Source organism: Brachyistius frenatus, unplaced genomic scaffold (genome assembly GCF_029030835.1).
Source record: "Brachyistius frenatus isolate BFR_SWC_R1_liver_20210118 unplaced genomic scaffold, ASM2903083v1 Contig_2, whole genome shotgun sequence".
Taxonomy (NCBI): domain Eukaryota; kingdom Metazoa; phylum Chordata; class Actinopteri; family Embiotocidae; genus Brachyistius; species Brachyistius frenatus.
Genome location: NW_027210601.1, coordinates 6,955,824 through 6,976,099, shown reverse-complemented (window position 1 = coordinate 6,976,099; position 20,276 = coordinate 6,955,824). Strand labels below are relative to the sequence as shown.

The following is a 20,276-nucleotide window of genomic DNA, read 5'->3' as shown; positions in this document are numbered from 1 at the left end:
TGAAACCAGATCTTTTAAGACCAGAAATGCTGCCGATCCACAGTCTGCACTGTTGCATCACTCAACAGTTGTGACCGTGGAGAGCGGACTCACTGTCATGTTTAAGCTGGTCGTCCACCAGCAGGGGACGACTTGCACCGCGTTTGGTCCTGAACGCAGCAGACGTGAAGTGGGTCCTTTAGTTTCGGTTCAGTTTGAGTATGAGGAAACTTTTGGCCGTGGTCGGACGAACTCTGTTTGCCCTCCAGGTTTTTATTTAATCTCCCATCAGTAGCTCTGTGCAGATAAATCAATTCTAGACCCGCTCGGTGGGAGTCATTTTCTTAGCAGTTTAATATATTTCCATCAGTATGAAGCAGCATGAGCTTGGAAAGCAAACTCAAAACTATGGTCCTCATTGAAGATGTAACGCTGACCTTACTTCCGTCATACCATTTGGCATTTAGAAAAAGGGGTTTGGTTGTTGTGAATGCAGCACTTTCAGGAAATACTGTATATAATCCTGCAGTTTGCCAAGACTCTACCAAAATAAGATGATTTTCATCATTATGTGCAACTTTCCCCAAACTTTTCCAAAAAAAAAAAGGAGTAAAAAGAAATGACACATTAAAGGCAAAACTGGGCTTCTTTATTACATTATTATCCTGTGACTGAAATACCCTCTTGCCTTTTCTTTTGTATTACACGTTGTATGGGGAGGCTAGGTGTTACCTCGCTCGCAGAAACAATGGACAAGTGTTTAAATATTGACTCTGGCTCTGGAGACACGTTTATTTCACTCCCACCTTGGGTCAAGGCTGAACCTTGACGCTGTGTTTGCTCTGTTCCGCTGATCTTGGCTGTTTCCCTGTGACCATCGAAGCGTAGAGATCATTTTCTAACAGGCGCTTCACAAAAAAACAAAAAAAAAAGAGGTGGGAGATTGGTTTTTATTCTGAAATGTGTTTGAAGTCAGGGGTTGTATTCATGGCACACTATGATTAAACCCACTGTACTGTTGAACCTATGTGACACAAAAAGGCATACATTCATTCTGTGAACAGTGTTAGACTTTATGACCACGTGGTGTCCTAAAATGAACATGATGAGGAAAACAGAAATCAGATTGGCCCCCAAAAGGTAACCTGCAGTAAACCGAGAACAGCCCCAAAAAGGAGGCAGAACAAGTGCTTATAATAACAACTCTGTGACATAATGTATGGCCATGCAGAAGCTATAAGCTGACAACTGCCTGGTTCCTAAATGTTTTGGTATCTGTGCATTATTATTATTATTATTATTATTTTTTTTACACTCAAATAAACATCAAAGTTCAAAATTTGTTGAAGAAAAACGGAACTGGAGAATGTTTGGCATCCGAGCTTTCCTGGTTAGACAAAGGCAAGAGAGATAAAGGAGTGCAGGGGGGGGGGGGAAGGAAAGAGACACAGCAGGGAGGATTTCTCCCACAGTGAGGCCCGAACAGACTCCGAAATATACGGCCTTGCACAAGACCACATGGCTGCGCCCGTCCCGTGCTTTCACTTTCCACGCCGGTTAACAAGTGAGCGCACGTGTCAGGAGAACCGACCAGACAATTAGATCACAAGGAAGCCTGGGGGAAGTCATTTGTTTCCAATAAAGGGAGACTGGCGCACAAGAGTTTAGGGGGGGGCGAGTGCTGAAGGTCCGCGGGGGTTAGAGGGTCAAGTGAGGAGGGGTGTGTGGGGGTGTCGGGAGGGAGTGTGTGGGGGGGGGGGGAGTTCGGGGGCCGGTCTCAGTCCATCGGCTCCTCGTGGAGGGGCGAGCCCTCTGACTCGGCGGCGGGAGGATCTTCGCGTTCCTCGTCCACAGGGTCACTGGTGGACGGGGTCATCTTAGTCTGAAGCGGAGAGGAGGAAGGCTAGTTTTATTATTTACCCCTGTAACCCACGTTTACGAAGGGACGCAGACGCGTGTGTGAAAAACAATCTTCAAATCTAAATCCAGGTTCACTGAGCAGCTTTATACACCAGTGAAACTGAAAATGCGTCAATGAAATGTTAAAAAAAAAATCATTTTGTCAATAAAAACTAAGAACAATTTAGCTCGTAATCAAATCAATTTAAAAGAGTGACGCAAGGTGATTAAATAAATCTTCAATCGTGCTGTTACAAATTAAAAGTTGAATTAAAAAAAGTAAACACGTATTAGCTCGCATATGTTAATTCTATATAAGTTTGTAGTCTAAAAATTACACCTTTGAAGTAAGTGACATGAAGATACAGGAGATATTCAATGTGGCGTTGTGATCACTGCTTGTGGCCCACAGTAGTTGATCTTCATCAAACCGTACATACTGTATGACCCTTTTTCCTCTGCTGCTACCGGCTCGACTATACTTCTTTTTTTTTTTTTTTTGGTTTCCCATTGGGTAAAAGTAGTAGGGAGTGCCCGGTTCCTGGTACTATTTTGGTTCCAGGTGAGCTGAGCCGATCCTAAAAGGTGACGCGACACTTCTGGACCACTGATTGGTCAGAGACAATTGTCACAATTGTGCGCGACACAGAACATTGTGCACTAACCTGCTAGTGGAAAAAGAGTTCATAACCTCTCTCTAAATGTTGATTTAAAAGCAACTGAAGGGTGAACTGTGAACTCTCTGTCGCCTCTGGGAATATTATGAGAACAAACAGGTTCTACTGATTGAAAGGCTGACGTGTACAATTCAGCCCACGTGAGCAGGTCAACAGACTTCACTTGAGTTACTGAAGGGTGAAGTCGGAGTGCAACACACAAAACACACGGGAAGGGAATGTCCTGCCGGGAATTAACGGAGGGTGTCTGCGTCGTCGTCGTCGTCGTCGTCGTACATTCAGGGCCGCAGACACATCGGTATGAACTATCCACTGCTTCGTCTACGCGCCTCAGAGGGTTGGCGGTCGTTACCTTCAGTGTCTCTACTTTGTCCTCAAATGACTTGAAAGTTGGTGCGTTCCTGTGAGAGGGGAAACAGCATTAAAAAAAAAGAAAAGAAACGGGTGACAAGATGCCAGAAAGACCGACGCGGACTGAACTTATCTGACTACGTCAAACGATGACACAGGTTTTGGAAAACAGACGTGCAGACGACGCGTCTTTTCTTTAAAGCGAAAACCGAAGCTGGTACGTAAAGCAAAACCTTTCGAGTCATGTTATCGGACACCCGATACAGACAATACAGGAATTTTCTGAAGTGACCCCGTCCTGCTCCGTTCCACGGGAAAGGTGCCGAGAGGCGTAGTTTTTCATGAGAACGAAATGGAGCAAATTCAGAAAGAAAAGGAGCCCGTTAGACGTGGATGTTTTCTAGTTCTCTCGGTCCTCGGTGACAGTAAATGATCACAACGTAAACAAGAAAGTCTGAATAAACCGGTTGATCCGCAGATTCCAAGAAAATAACTGTTCGTTGCAGCACGCTAATCACATCCAACCGCATCCCTGGCCTTGTCGAACCGCCTCAGCTGTTGCACAACCGAGCACAGAGTCTGGTTCCGAGCGAGCGCAGAGAGAGTCGTGTGCTGCTACGCTTGAAACCAGAAATGTGTTCAAGAAAGAACTTCTTTCAACTCGCAGAACGTGGATGTTTTATCTCAGGAGGTTGGGGGGGGTGGGTTCACCTCCATATGTTTCGACAAGATTTTCTTGCCACGTCCCTGCAGCGGCCCCGGATAAGGGCGGTCATTAAAGCTGCAGCCTCTCTGATAGACCGACATCTGTCGCGTTTAAGTTGACATCCGGGTGCCCCTTACCTCATGGCGGGCATGCTAGCCGAGTGTTGTAATGACTGCGTGCTGTCCCGACAGCGTGATGGGAGAAGAAAAGAGGGGGGGGGGGGGAGGGGGAGGGAGGGGGGTGTTAGTGCTCATAGCGTAGCGTACAGTTTGACACAGAAAAAGAACAAGATAACGACACGAGGAAAGAGACGAGGGCTCACGTATGCAAGCACAGCAGCACGGTACGAACCCTCATTTCTCCCGGGAAGTGCATAAATCCTATAAATCCCGCGTCATCCCGTTAAGATCGATCGTATTGACACGGAGGCCCTGTGCTAATCCTGCGTATAGTGGCCGAATATCTTGACATCAAAACAGACGTGCACAAAAAAAACGACCACGTACAAACACACACACACACACACACACACACACACACACACACACACACACACACACACACACACACACCCTTCCTCCCAACCCTCCGACCCCTGTCAGGTCACTCTCTACCCCCCCCCCCCCCCCAAAAAAAAAAAACCGCCTCTGAGTTTAGGCTCATCTTTGAGGCTGCATTTCTCAGCACACTGCGGCTTTGAAGGGGCTAATAATCTTGTTTGCAGCTCAGTAATCCAGAGAGAGGAAGGATGACAAGGGGGAAGACAAGATTAGGACTTGAGAGGGGGAGGGGGGCGGGAGGGGAGGGGAGGGGGATGGGGGGGGGGTGTCAACGACTAGATAGATCTCCACCGGAACAATCTGTTGTTGTTGTTTTGTTTTGTTTTTAAACCGTGTTTAATCAGGAAATATTAACAAGAAAAGTGTCGATGCCTCTGGCACGCTGACAGCGGCATTGGGGGACATCTTGTACGGAATATCAACACATTAGATCCACGGATACTGTAATTTATCCCTTTTGTAAAATTTTTTAAATTGTACGGGTTGTAAAATGGGTTAATAATTGAGGTACCCAATGACTTGACAGACGTGCAGCTGTGCACACAGACACACATTATTACCATGAAGTTTGTATACATGCATGCCTCTGATTTCAGTTTATTCGGCAAAATTTGAAAATGAACATGCGTGAAAATATAAAAGCTGTATTCATGCAAGATGAAACAGACGGTAGGGAAGAAATATTTAGGAGATGAAGAGACCACGGCAGCCACGCATTCAGACACATTTGGCAGAACAGCAAAAAGAAAGTCATGATCTTTGAATAGGAATTAAAAGTTCCTCAATACAGTTCAGACGTTTTTGGCAGTCTTACCCAAACATTTTAGAAATAGACCGCAACCTGTGAAAGCCAAGTGCCGATGTAAGTTACTGGCATTTGTGGTGAATGCAAATGCAAACCTGCCACTATCCCGAAGCGTGTAATACACCTGCCCCGTCCTCCGGAGGACGGCGTGTCAGTGTCACGGTTTTGCCTCAACTAGGCGTGGAAAAAAAAACGTGTGGTTAGGTTTAGGAAAATAAAAACGACGTTTAGGGCGAGGAAAAGATTGTTTGAAGAGGGAAAGTGTGGTGTTTTATTTATCCAACCACACCGACCTTCCTCCCCCGGTGGACTTCAGTTCTTTTGCGCCTCATCAAATGACCTCAGTCACAGGACCTTTGCCACGTGGTCCGAGTCATGTGACATGCGTCTAATTTTCACATCCAGACACACTGACTCGGTCCTCTAGTAGACTGAAGGGTGTATTACACATCTTGGTCTGATACTGAGCTGCTAAATGTACATTAAAATAATTGTTTGTTGGCTCTGTGGACCACAATTTATCATGCTATATCAAATTTGTTCAATAACGACAAAAAGAATGTGGACAGAATAGCCACATTATAGATTTAAAGGAGGTATGAAAGTCACTGCTCCAAATAAGGTACGTCAACCTGTAGGTTTCGTGGTGGATGGTGGGTGGATTTTGAACCGAAAGAGGCTAGCTGTTTCCTGTTGTTTCCAGCCTATATGTAAGCTAACTGTCTCATAATTCATATTTTAAATATGCAACCCTCTCTTGTGACTCTCAGAAAAACGCAAAAGTCTGTGTTTCCCAAAGTTTGGAACTAGTTTTTAACTTAAAAGTAGAGCATCCGAATCCTGTTCAAATATGTCTAAGCCGTTAGTAAATCAAAGAATTGTCGTCTCCAGTTGAAAATCTTACGAGCACATTTTTCTGTATTTCTTGTAAGAGGATGGGTAGAGACTGTGGGCATGAGATAAAAAGCCCAGGCCTCCTAAACACAACTTCAAGGTCCCAAGGAACACGGGTTTTTTTTTTTTTAAGGATGCATTTCATCAGGCTGCTCTACTAGAGCGGACACACAGTGAAACAATGTGCTTTTTCAAAGGTTTCACAAAACATCAATTCGCTTTCTAATCTTCTGGATGTGTGGTCACGCCGGTGTCTCCCTTCTGACTCACCTGACATCCTCCAGCTTCCGGCTGATGGCTGAGCCCATATTGGAGAAAGCTGCTGTGGCCTTCAGACTCGCCTGAGACAGAGTTTCAGATGTCCTCCGGTAGCTGAAGCAGACAAAAGGGAGACGCAGAGAGTGAGGGAGGAGTGGCGGGCAGCAGGAAAGAGAGGATATGAGATATGTGATGAAAAGAGACCGAAGGATCAAAGAAGGGAACAGAGGCATCAAGGTCAGAACTAAACGTCAAGTGTCTTTTTCATTTAAAAAAAAAAAAAAAAAAAGCCAGAAAGCATCAGAATGCTGCTCATTTCCTGTAATATAAAACCCATCAAACAATTTCAGACATCTTTTTTTTCCTCTTTCAGCAGGGACGGGAACCTTCTCAACAGAGCTCGCAGCTCAGACACGTTTTCAGTGCATTCGGTTGGAGAAAAAGTACGAAACTCTGACGCGCACGTTGAAGAATTAATAAAGATGTTCGTCACGAAGCTTCTTTTTAAAAGGATAAGATGCTACAAAAACGTTGTCGGGCCAAACATGTGCGAACTGTGGCGGGCGAGTACTTACGCAATGGAGGTGGTGACCTCCTGCCAGGTTTTGGTGATGTTCTGTTTCAGCTCATTGAGAGCTGTGACGCCGAGCTTCCTCTTAATGTCCGCCAGCTGCTTCTCCTTGGCGGCCAGCACCTGGGACAGAGTCTGGATCTCATCTTCAACCTGAGCACGTACACACACACACGCACGCACGCACACACACACACACACACACACACACACACACACACACACACACACACACACACACACACACACACACACACACAGTTACAAAGTTGCATATTTGATATATTAAAGTCTGGTGACATTCAATATTTTTCTTCTTATGAAAAGGCCAAAACCAAATATTGGTGAACCACATGGTTGCGCTGGGATACGCTTATTAACAATTTCTTTGGTGTCAATCCCACAAACGCTGCTGTCCTGTTGTCATAAATACCAAGTAGCACAATAAATCTGAGACCAACTGCAGTCCGTGACGAATGCCATATTTTTTTTTCCTTTCAGTGTTATTTGCTTCAAATACATCGTTTTAAATCAAACTATATATTCATGTCATTTTAGAGGTTAGAAAGTCGTGACGGGTGACCGGAGACATTGCAGGTCTTGTCATTTCATGGGAACTGTTAACAACTAGAAACATACAGACTAACAGCTGTTTTACATTTGAAAAACTCTGCCAAGTTTTGTTTCCATGTCAACGCGAACACAGCAAAAGAGCTGCTTAAAATATCAACTGGCATAGGAATTAAAAACTGAAAGTAAAACACGCAACATCTGTAACAACGCAAGTCTACTCTATGTGTGAACATAGTCTGGCTTTATTTAAAAAAAGGAAAGATGCTTCAAACATAATCAGCACCTATATGAAGTAGAGCAAGGCAGGAAAACGGTCATCTAAGTGGAATATTACATTTTCTATATCCCCTTCATCCTGAAAAAGCGGCAGCCTATGAAGTGGAATATACACACAACATATCTGTCCTCACCACTCTCCACTATCTGCAAGGACAGCAGTCTTTCATACAGCCAGTCACGTCCAACACCTTGATGTCACTGCCTGAACCTCAACCTCTTTCCTGATCCCTCCTGACCTTGTCCAGCTCCTCCTGCAGCTCCTGACGCTCTTCCTCGGTGATGGCGGGTGGCGGCGGGGGAGAGGGCCCCACAGACGTCACCGCATCTTCTCCCACCTCCGGGGCCGAGTCCAGACGCTCCTGGGAACCTGGGAGGTAAAAGAAGGAAAGGAAACACAAATGCATCATGACGCGTCATACATTTCTTCTGAGGGACGTCTCTCTAAAGACACGCAGCTGACCACGTTGTCCGTGCGGCGTCGGTGAACAGGTGGCGTGAGAGAGCCGCTGGGCGCTCTTGAATTACAGGCTGCAAACCACGAGGGGGAAGCTTTTCACGATGAGACACGCACGCTTTCATTCTTACTGTCCAGATGAACACAACGACCTCTCGCGCGCACACACACACACACACACACACACACACACACACACACACACACACACACACACACACACACACACACACACACACACACACACACACACACACACACACACACACACACTCCTGTTTCCCCTTCCACACATACGCTTCTCTTTGATGTCGTCTCTGACAGAGCTGCGCCCGGCCGGAGCAGCAGCGCATCAATAATACAAAGAACTTTCTAGATAGAGACATCCAGGGCTCTGCCAGTGTGAGTGAACACGACGGGGGTGTGGAGGAGGGCTGGGAGGGGGGTGGGGTGGGTTTGTTTGGATCTGTGAGTCAAAAGGACAACAGTAGATGAGGATGTTCTGGGCAAGAAATGAGCTGGAATAGAGAGACACAAATCTGTCTCTGAGGTCATTTTTCTTTGCTCCTGGTCCCTCCAATTATTTCAAAGGAAGTAAAACTACAAAGACAAAACTAGGGCAGTATTAAAAAAAAAAGAGGAAACCCAAGAGCTGAACAAAACAGCGTGAGGGGAAGAAGGCACAAAAGGAACCGCTGGGAGAATCAACCTCCCGTATTTAGTGTTTACCGAGCTGTTATGTTCACGTTATGAAAGGAGGCAGAACTTTGGTTATTTAACTTTTGAACCGACTGCCGTCGTGCTACTCGTAAGATCATTTGTCTCGGCTCTGTATATCCCAGAATCTAAATAACATTGTTTAATCAGCTTCGTATCCATAGACTGAACAAAACATATAGTGCGGCATTTGGTCGGCCATCGCTTGGGATCATTATTCAGAAAAACAAAACGGCGTGCAAATGCGGCTGTGGAACCAGCCAGCAGCCAATAAACAAAGGTTAGTGGCTCAAAAAAAAAACTAAAAACTAAAAACTGAGGTTACCTGGCAACCTAGGGAGACACTACCATCAAGCCAAAAAAAAAAAAAAGAAAGAAAAAGACTGTTGACAGAGAAGACGCGACACATTATAATTTCGAGAGCTTTCGGAGGTCCAGGTGGGCGGATTCTGCTGCAACAGAGCCATGCTAGCCGTTTCAAGTGCTTATGCTAAGCTAAACTAGCCATCTGCTGCCTGTGTTTCTGAAAATGTTCCTTACATGACACATTCAGATTAGGGAATGATTAGTACAATTGCTACTGCGTTGCCACAGGTACGCATCTTTCGCAGCACACAACTTGCAATCATACATTAAGTAACATTGTGGTTGTGATGGTCAGTATAATAACCAGACCCCACAGACTATTAATCTCCCTCCACAGTCCCTCATGACTGATTGCACCGAAGACGTTCTTTGCAGAGTGTTATTTTACATATTTCGCATTAGAGGATGTTTTAACACGTAATCCCACTAAAAGTAACGCCACCGCAAATCCATTTTCAAAACCAGCTTCCCCCTCCCACCTCGTCCCAGACCCCGAGCGCCCTTTTGTCTCCGTCAACTCTCACCCCGATATTTGAAACAACGGGCGGACGAATGCTTCACATGACAGAGAAACCGGAAAAAAAAAAAAAAATCACAAACATCTAGCAATACGTACTCCCACAAAGACGGTGGGATTTCCCCACAATTGTCTGGAGAGCTGTTAGTGAAATCATGTTCCTCGGCCTTCCAATCACATATTATTACCATAAGCAGAGAGCCGGCCTGCGCCATTGCTTATTTACATTTAATTAACATCGGGGGAATAAGAAGAGCTGATTGGACATCTCTCAAGTGTAAATATTTACATATCAAAACACACTAAAGAGCGAAAAGTGGAAATCAGTGACAAGACATTTTGCTGTGGAAACAGAAGCGGGAGTTCGAGTGATTAAGTGACAAGACATGCAGAGGAAATTCTCTTTTCCCCTCATCTCTCTCGTGTCTCTTATTTGCCGTCTCTCCCTGTTTCAGTTGTTCAGTTGTGACACAGCAGCGCCACACACGCACACGCGCACGCACGCACACACACACACACACACACACACACACACACACACACATATGCACCTGTTTAAAAAAATACAGTATTGTGTAATAGACACTACTTCCTCTCATAATAGCTGTACTTATGTCACTAATATGACAGGTCTTCTTCCATATCGGTACCATATGCCGCTCAGGAATTACATTTCTTCAAACACCTCGTCAGAGTTTTCCGTTATATCGAGTTTTTAAAAAAAAAAATACATTTCCTGCAGGCGGCCGTGCAAGATTTCTGTGTCTAAGTCTGGAGGCGGCTCTGCGTGATCGACTGTACGTACGCCTGGGAGGTGTGTTTCCATCAGTACCTGTGCAGAAAGCAAGAGACAAAAAAATGTAAAAAAAAAATAAATAATAATCACAACAGGAGTGGGAGCAATAGAGAAGTCTGCGTGTGAGTGGATGCAGAAGTTTAACTTGACACACCAGACGGCGTACCTTCCCACCTCCCACCATCCGGCCCAGGCCCTCTAGTTGAGCTCATTTCCTCTTACCAAGTTCTGCCCCGCGACCAACCACTTCCGTGTCGTATAACAACTCATTAAAAGAGCCGGGCTACAAACTGCAGTGTGCCTGAGCACATTGTAAAAGACCTACCGGATTACTTATGTCACTTTTGAGATTGAATCATCTCTTCTTCTACGAAAACAAATCAAAGGCTCAGCGGGGATTTTGTTAAAGTCCACTGAAATAATGTTGCCTAATTATTTGATGAGTGCGTTAGTGTGCAGGTCGTCCTTGTCATTAGGACGACGCCACGCAAAGGAATCTGGAAATGATTTGCTTGGTTTTGAAGCTGATCTAAGTTCTATCACGCACTCATACAGTGGAAATGTAAAATGACAAATCTGAACCAGTGAAGTGATAAAACTACAAATGAACATGTCCATGATCTGATGTTCGGCATTTTACCTCAAATCTACACCATAAAGACGGGATTTTTTTTTTTTTTGGTACAGCTCGCTCCTATTAAGACCACAAAGCACTCAACACAAACACAAAGGGACACCAGATTTGATAGGAGGATATTTACGCCTCTCAACAATCCAAACTCTTCTGATGATAATAAGGTAAAGCTGATCTGCTGCGCTAGACTTTCCGAAAGCTTATGGTAATAAATTCAATCATTATATGCTATGTCTCTGAAGCTACTGTATTTGTTATTTAACAGATCAGAGATTGATGTAAAGACGGTCGAAAGCAACATGAAGCGTTTCAAGAAGCTAAATCAAATTAAAGCATTATACCACAGAAATTAGGAGGTCAATTGTTTCTACAAAATGAATATTGAAAGACAACATTATCCATTTTGACACACAATTTTCTAGGTGGACTCTAAAAGATAGCAAAACTCGAACACGAGCTGGAACCTGCCTGATGAAAGCAAGATAGATCAAAGTAATTCGGGAAAAATGCAAAATGCACAGTTCTGTGTAATAGAATAATCATGACAACAACTACAACTAAAAGAACTAAAGTAAATAGAATTATTATGGTCAGAAAGTCTGAAAACTAAATTCAACTAAAATAAAAGTTGGCAAAGGGCTGCAGTCACAGCACCACCACCAATTATCACTTGTTTCCTCCCCCTTCCAGTTTCTGTTCCCCCAAATTCTTCCCGCTCAATGAACCAAACCCACGTTTTGTCTTTGTGTCCAAGCGCGCACACACACACACACACACACACACACACACACACACACACACACACACACACACACACACACACACACACACACACACACACACACACACACACACACACACACACACACACACAAAAACACAAACACAAACACACAAACACGCACACTCGGCCTTTCCCTTTCCTCCCGGTGTTTACCTCTGGTTTTGACAGCTGGCGAGCTGGGCGATGTGTCGCTGTAGGCTGGGGAGAGGTAGAGGTAGCTGGCGTTGACTCCTTGTTCAAAGTCAAACGGAGAGTGGTATTCCTCCAGCGGCTCCATGTTCTCAGTCAGCAGTGTGTTGTGTGTCAGAGCGACTACCACCTCCTCGCCACCTAAGCAAAACCGACCAAGTGCTGATTGCCTGCATGTGATCCGGCCGCGTGCTGGCCGTCTGCGTCTCCTTGTTTACAGCCCTGTGGACTCTATTAGTGTGCGTGATGGACAGACGCACTTAATGTCCGAGTGTGCGCATGTACAGAGGAGGAGGTTTGATAAAGGCCTTCAGCTAGTCAGAAGGTCAGTGAGTTCCTCATTCTCCATTTCGGCGGCGGGCCAGGGCGTTATTACCCCTCTGCTCCTTTCTTGCTGTTAATAAGTTACCTGTCCTCTCAAGCAGCTGTTGCCGTCGGCGCGCACACTTTGCACACACACACACACACACACTTCTTCGCCATTGTAATCTCAAAGGTCAATACTCAGTCCACCCTTTAAACATCCGTTTGCGCAATCAGCGCCGTTTTCAAATGCCAGCAACTGCTAGCCAATCTAGTGCAGCAGTGATATTGCATGACACTCCGGTTTCAATAATCTCAGGTCTCTCCGTCAATTCCCTTCCTCCCTCATTTTCCGTCATCCAGCCTGTCATCCAAGGAGGAAATATGAGAGGTCCCATTTGTGATGGCAGTTCACGTGATTAGTGTGTGTGTGTGTGTGTGTGTGCGTGCGCGCGCGCGTGCGTGCGCATGCGTGGAAGGGGGGTGGAGGGGATGCGCATTAGATGAAAAGCATAATCTGCAGTGTCCCAGATTACAGCGCTAATCCAGGGTGGCCGGTCCAGTTTGAAGCAGCATTAAGTGGTAGTCAGAAGGAGAAGAGAGGGTGCCGGAGGCTACGCAGCGTTTTTGTGTGTGTACCTGAGGGAAAGTGCTTTGTGTGGTAAAGAGAACAAGTGTGCACGAACCATCGTGCGTGATCATCGCCAGTATAAACATCACTGTTGGGTCATTGACACTTTTTTTTACTGAACCACGAGCTTCCCGTAGTGTAAAAGCGTCATCACACAAAAACATACGGCCTTCTCAAATTCTCAAAGGAGTCTTTACGTCGCGTTGTACTACGTGCTTAGGAGAGTAGCATGGCGGGGATTGGAGCCGCACACAGAGAGGAACTATGCAAGGATAACTCAACCCAACTGGTATTTAGTAGTAGCGATATAGAAGTCTGAAAAAAGGTAGTAGCGCTATAAATTTAAAAGGAAAGACGTGTTAATAAGCACATCAGAACAGAAATGTAAGGCATCGAGTTCCCTCGAGCCGTCCACAGCCGTCCCTCTTCTGTTGTAAGGAGCTCCACGAGCATGTTTGCGTGATCTTCTCCAGGAAATACCGTCCATTAAGAGAGAAGTGCAGCCACTCTGCTGGAAGCACTGAAGCACTGGGGAGGGGGGGGGGGGGGGGGCTCCATTGCACAACTCTCCTATTCAGGAAGGACGGCGCAGCAGTGAGACGCTTACAGTCTCTCTTCGTGTCGACGTGCTCACACGCCCTACGACAGTTCCACCGCAATGGCGGTGAATCCTTCCCCGTGTCTTTTCTCTCTTCTTCTCCAAGATGTCAGGTATTTTTTTTAATTCGTGATTGTTCAGAGTGACTTCCACCTTGGTCGACATTATTGTTATACGAAGGTAAACGGACAAGCACGAATCCTTTCCGTCCTACTCCATCTACACGACTCCCCCGTCACAGCGAGAGTATAAAAAGTATATAAAGTATTTTTTTTTTTTTTTTTTTTAGACCAGACTGAGACACAGGGGTGAAATGTTTATTAAGGGTAAGATAAATCCGAATAGTGTTCCAACATCTTTAGTTAAGACTCCCGACAAGATTAGCTCAACCTTACTTCCACCCTGCAGCCCTCCTGACCAGCGGAGCCCCTGACTCATGAGGCGCTGGGTTCATGTGACACCGGTTAAAAAAGAAAATGACCAGAATGCTTGAACTGGATAAATTATGAAATATAATGAAATCAAACTAACAAAACAGCCAATTTGACCGCACAATTTCAGCATGTTCTTTTATTCATCACTATTTGATTTATAAACCAAAGAAGATAAAAAAAAAAACACCACAAAAAAACCCAAGCCATAACACCCGTCATCTACACAGACTGTACCCAGGAACAAACAGTCATTTTAAAGTGCTTAATGAAGTACAGCATGAGCTCAGTTACCTCACTATTCGAGGCACAGCCTGTCACATGATTAGCCTAAAACAAGAATCATGAGACATGGGTGACTGCGGCGGCTTCGGCCGGGCCCACAAAGTTGCCATGAGATGTGCATCATGGGAAAACAGTAAGAAAAGTGTGGAGTGGCTACACCGCAGATGGAGCCCAGATAGTGGAAACGTGTATCCTATCTGTGCTCTTCGCTTGCGCTGCTGTGGACAAACATCTAGATAAAAACTGTTGAAAGGAATGGTTTGACATTCAGAAACGTTGTCCTCTTGTCAGGAGTCAGATAAGATAATTGGTGGCTACCTGCTTTAAGCCTGTAGTTAAATACAAAGCTACCGCAAGCAGAGGGTTGGCTTGTAGACCGTATGACTGGAAACAGCAGCCGAGCCCTTTCCACAACAAATTCGGCCTGCTTGCCACCACGAGAGCGCCCCCGATCAACACTTTCAATTCGGCTCAAAAACTGAACTGGGGAAAATTAACCAACGTGGTTTTACAGAACAAAATGTCTGATTATTTCTTGGCCTGCACTAAACTGGCTAGCTGCATACATAAGAGTGGCATTGATCTCCTCGTCTCGAGCTCACAAAGAAAGCAAAGGAAATGCTGAACTGTGCCTTCAGGTTAGCACAGGGGTGTCAAACTCATTTTAGTTAAGGGCCACATACTGCCCACTTTGATCTCAAGTGGGCCAGACCAGTAAAATCATAGCATAATAACGCATACATAACGACAATATTTCTCTATGTTTAAATCATTGGTGAAGGTTTTTTGGATGATAAACCCTATTTTAAGGTCTTTCTACAATAAACTAGAAACATAAAGACCAAAAACTCAGACATCAGCCCACTGTTTATCTGTCTGGGCTCTCCTCTGCAGATTCCCTAGCAGCGAGCGCTTCTTCCTCCGGAGCAGACGTCGCATTTACGCTGTTTTTGAAGCAATTACTGGATCGATTAAAAAAAAAAAAATTACAAAACGTTTGTACTCATATACCTCCATATTCTCATAGAAATGCAATTTACGTCTTTCTGTAATTTTCACACTTCGCAAAGTCATCCGGCGGGCCGAGCTGGACCCCCTGGCGGGCCGGATCCGGCCCGCGGGCCGTATGTTTGACACCCCTGGGTTAGCATACTGAATTGGGGTCTTTCTTCAAACATATAGTCTGACATACAATATGAAGACTTGTGCCAAATTTATTTACGCCTTAGTAATAAGTGTTCCCCTCATACTATGTACACGATGCCACAGCCGTTACGTCACGGCTGAGTCGGCATGGTTGTAATCCCACTCGCTATGAAAGTGATGCAGTGGAAGCTCGTGCTGTAAAGGCATTTTGCAGACACGTGTCCTTCATCTCCAGATCTGATTCTATTTGGCCAATAAATACAGCTGATGCTGTAACAGCAAAGTAGTGCTGTATATTATGCAAGTTAATATAGAAAAACAGAACATATTATTCTCTCCAGTTATAACTCGGTAGGCCGTGCTTTGCTTCACTCACATCTCTGTCGAGCTCATGTTCAAGTCCCACCGGATATGATTACTTCATGAAATTAAATAGTAAATTAGAGGGGGTTTTTTTGTTGTTGTTTTTTTTTTACCAGATTGTGTTATAAAACTGGAACCTTGAAAACTGGAACAACTGAGCTGAGAGGGCATATAGCAGCTATCTGAAAAATAGGGAAGTGATGAAAAACTATCCAGTCATGTGACATAACAATGGGGAGATGAAGAAAATGAGGCCAGTAATTCCAGTCTCCCTGGAATCCGTGCAGGCCTCAGTGTTCGGCGTAGTAATTGTAGATCTCCTTTCTTACAAGCCATATCATCTTAGGGAAAAAAAATATGATATAATTTATAAAAAATAACTCAATTGCTTATTAAATCTGGGGGTATTTAGTATTGATAATGCATACACCCGCTGTGCTCCATTTGGCAGTGAAACCTGAGGTATCTCTCAGCAGTGTCATGTTGGAAGATACTGTGTGTGATGCCACAGCTACCAGACAGGTGAGAGCGCTGCTTGGCCAAATCTCACAGGTTAACGAAAAATTCTCTGAAAGCTGAAGAATTAAATGGCCTCGGAGGACTGTTTTCAGTCCAGTTTTCTAAGACTTGAAAAACTATACTTTAGTGCAACATCAAACAATTTACGCAAACATTAAATAGGCGGTACTGCATAGTTAATTGCCTGAACTTGTCCTGTCATAGAAGCTGTGATTTCCTGAAGTCTCTGCCAATGTAACACTGCGAAGCCAGTGAACTTGAGCAAAGAGTCCCGGTTTTAAAGGCTGTAAGATTCAGACCCTCATTTGTAAAATATTATGTTTTAATCAGATACAAGATATTGCTAACTTTCCTCAAGGTAAGCCCACAGAATAATGTTTTGAACTAAGCAGCAGGGGTTCCCTTTCATCTTCAAGATGAAATGTGCAATTCTGCTGACTCGAGTGTTTGAAGCTGCAGGTTTTTCAGAAAGACTAAAGATTCTGAGCAGCGTCTGCTTTCATTTAAGTAATGGCTTACATCAAACCCTTCAAGACCTCGTTTTAAAAAACACCCATGACTGCAAACAGATGCATTTGTAAAAAGACTCTCGGTAAACCAACATCTGGTTCTCCATCAGTGCAACATCCAGACGAGAGCGAGACGGTTACAAAACTCCAGTTTGACATTTGCTGGCAAACCAAATCAACAAATCATGACAAACCTTTAAGCATGCAAATACAGAGCTGTTGCTATCCTTTACAGTACAATAGGGAACTAATTTATAGAGAGCAGAAAGATCTGATCTACTATAATATTTTTTAAGAAACTTTACAATGTGCAGCAAATCTCAGCTGTGATTGTTACCAAATATTTAGCTATTTAATAACCTTGATAAATAAGGTCTTAAATAACAGGGCTGGATGATAAATCTATATTTTCATTCACCCTCTCTTACTTTGTCAGCATTGCGACGATACTGTCATATCAACATATCTTTCATTTTATGAAGGTAATTTCATGAAAAAAAATTAAATCATGAAAAAAAAAGAAGTGTTTTCATAAAAACATATTTTGAAAGTCTGACTTTGTTTTACTAAATGTTGGCTCAAACAAATCAGCTGTACATTACTGGGGGGGGGGGGATGTTGTTTGAGAGACTTCCTCTGACAGTTGAAAGCAGCTACTTCTGTCTCATAGAAATCTAATAAAGCAGAAATGCTGGCCACTGCTCCCAATCAATCTCATTAGTCGAGTGAGTTGAAAAACAAGATCGACTGGTAAGCCTGACTGTATCCTTTTTTGAACTCCTGATTTCAACCAAAACCATAAACTTCCATCGAAGGCGCAGAAAATCTTCAGAACAGGTAACATCCAAACGACGATCAAAAACAAGATTCGTATAATCCTACAGGCACTGATGGAAATTCTATTTAACTGCAGGGAAAAGGAGGCACAAAGAGAGAGAAGTTTGTTATCAACAAGGTCATCTCTAAACCCAGACACACAATCAGAGGAGGACAGAGTCCTTTGAGAAGCTCCAGTCAGAGCACTCAATATGCAGTGACCTTCCTCCCTCTGAAACCGCTTCACCGGGCCTCCCTTTCATCTTGTTATTTGCAATGTTTACCTGAAATAATAACTAAAGATTGTGAAAGCACACACAAACACTGAGTGAAATAAATTTATGAAACCAAAAAGGATTTTAAAAGGGTTCAATGGGCCTTTTTTACTCGTAAACATTGGTGCCTGAGCCGACTGAAATCCAACAGGTGACAGTGACAAGGGGAACGCTTACGGGAGGATGCCGGTTACAGACGGTTGCAGGATACAGCCGCCATAGAAGGCTGACGATGAAATCAACTTTGCTGTTTGTTGCCATGACTGTTGGATTATAAAGAAAGTTAACACAACAGTGGCCCATGATGATAAAATGATGATTTAAAATGATGTATTGACAGATAGGAGGGATGAACACTACTTCTGTTGACTGAAGAAGCAAAGAAACACACCTCAACGCTGCAGTAAAGTTACAGTTTAGTGAAGCTTGTAGAGTTTCCCTTTTGTCTGATGATTTCATTTGTTTTGCCTTTTTGTTAATTCCCTATTTATTATATAATCATCACTTACTGGTTCTTACTTGTGGACAAGATAGTCATACTTAGATTTTGATTAATAGTAATCTGTAATACAACTAAGCATGTCCTCAACAGAAGTTTGGCATTCACAGTTTCTCTAACATTTTTTTCAAGGCCATGGAGTTCAACTACAGAAAGACAAGATATGCCTGAACTGCACATGCATCAGCTGCACACACAATATATATATATAAAAGAAAGTAATGCAGGAGAGTAATACCTTAATAGTATCATGCAAAGCACAGGAAACCATCAGTCTGAAGAAAAGTAGCCACTCACAAACAGTGAATAAAGACAATTTAACTACTGTCAGGACACCTACCTGTCAACCAAATGAAACTAGCTTCAGGGCAACTGTATTGCAAAATGTTTCTGCTGGCGTGTCCAGCTCCAGCACATACACAGGGACAAAGAGACTGGCAGGTTTGTCTGACTGATATAGACCTCATTTAGTCCGATACGAAGAAGCACAAATTATCAACCAGCAACAGGTTACATTTGCCGATCCAGTGTCATTTTACAAACTATTTTGAGTTTTCCTTCTTCCATAATATAAAAAAATAACATCCAGACATCAGGAAATTACATTTGTGAAACCAGGCGGGTGAAGACTGCTTTTGCCAGAAGGTAAATTAGTTCAAATATTCTTTACCTTGCATCCCCTTAAGGTGAACAAATAAAACGCTGCCACTTTCTTCTTTTCACAAGAACTACATGTTTTGTAATGTGCAAATACAACTATGTCTTTGATAAACTGAGTCCTACAGTCAATCTATTTGTTGCTAATGTCCAATTGTCTTGTATTTCAGCAAAGGCACATGCAGTGGCATTGGAAGGAGCTGGTCAGGTACAGTGGTGTAGAGGTATGGGAGAGCTGATGGTTTGTTAGTATGAGTGGAAATGTCCAGGTAGATGCTGGAGTAGAGAAGATGCAGAAATGGCAGGTGGGATAACATTTTCAGCGTACCTGTGGTTAACACACTGAACTGTACATGACGGCCTCACCAACACTACCACTTTGATTTCTTGGTAGGGTGCTACTCTCAAATAAAACTCGTCGCATTCGTTCTTCAGTGCAAAACGAATCAGAAAAATTACCAGAGAACTGTCCAGCCAATTACACATTTAGAAAAACGTCTAATTACGTCCGTATCGTAGCGCATTATTTCTTCTACCTTTTACGGCCAGAAAAAAAATTCTTTCCCACTTAAAAAAAAAAAGACAAGAAACATGAATCACAACGTGATCACAACTCGTTTATGTTTCTACTAAGTAGCTCATAGGTTGGTGACACGCTGGAACAATTGCTGTGTAATACTGGACTTCCGTGTTACATTTGTAAACGTTCACACTTTCCTGTATTGACGTAACCGAAAGATTCATTTTCTTCCAAAAGCCCAGGCGTTATTATCTCGGTCACAAAATTGACTTTACTCACTTTCTTCGACTTTGAAAAGTAGCATATGTTCTCAACAGACTCATTTCAGTCGCGGCGTAAAAGTAAGCAAGCTTGCTAACTTTAATGTGAGGCAAAGTAGTTTCAAAACAGCAGTTATGCCCACTGGCGCACTGATACGCTTAAAGTAAAAAAAAACAATTACCTTTCTCCGCATCCTCCATTGTACGGCCGATCGTTGTTTCTGGGTGTTTTATGTCCAGAGTCTGCAGGTTGTTCACTCGGCTGCTGCAGATCTTCCTGTTCTCTCTCGTGTTGCCAGGCAGCGGCTCGCCGCGCGGGGTGGGGCTCTCGGTGACGTCATCACGCAGCAGTGTAAACAGAAGCAAGCACGTGCATGAAGTTTCACACTATCAACAATGCACTGCTGCGCGACAGTGACACGTCGCTGTTTGGCTTAGTTTTACAGCACAAGACG

The 20,276-nt window shown here is 43.9% G+C and overlaps 1 protein-coding gene across 7 annotated transcripts; it reads right to left on the bottom strand.

Moving 5' to 3' along the window:
* Positions 1–606: 606 nt before the first annotated feature.
* tpd52 (tumor protein D52) lies at positions 607–20,123 on the bottom strand. Of its 7 annotated transcripts, none has more exons than XM_069696756.1 (7): positions 20,004–20,122; positions 7,789–7,919; positions 6,705–6,853; positions 6,142–6,243; positions 3,750–3,791; positions 2,908–2,956; positions 607–1,861 (listed from the first exon to the last, which is right to left on the bottom strand). In XM_069696756.1, the coding sequence occupies exons 1-7, from the start codon at positions 20,020–20,022 to the stop codon at positions 1,757–1,759; spliced, it is 597 nt and encodes a 198-aa protein (XP_069552857.1). In that variant the 5' UTR covers positions 20,023–20,122; the 3' UTR covers positions 607–1,756. The 7 variants fall into 7 exon arrangements, with proteins under 7 accessions (XP_069552857.1, XP_069552866.1, XP_069552831.1 ...); XM_069696746.1 differs by having other exon boundaries at positions 1,773–1,861; positions 2,765–2,956; positions 20,004–20,123; XM_069696765.1 differs by lacking the exon at positions 3,750–3,791 and having other exon boundaries at positions 20,004–20,121.
* Between the last annotated feature and the right edge of the window lie 153 nt (positions 20,124–20,276).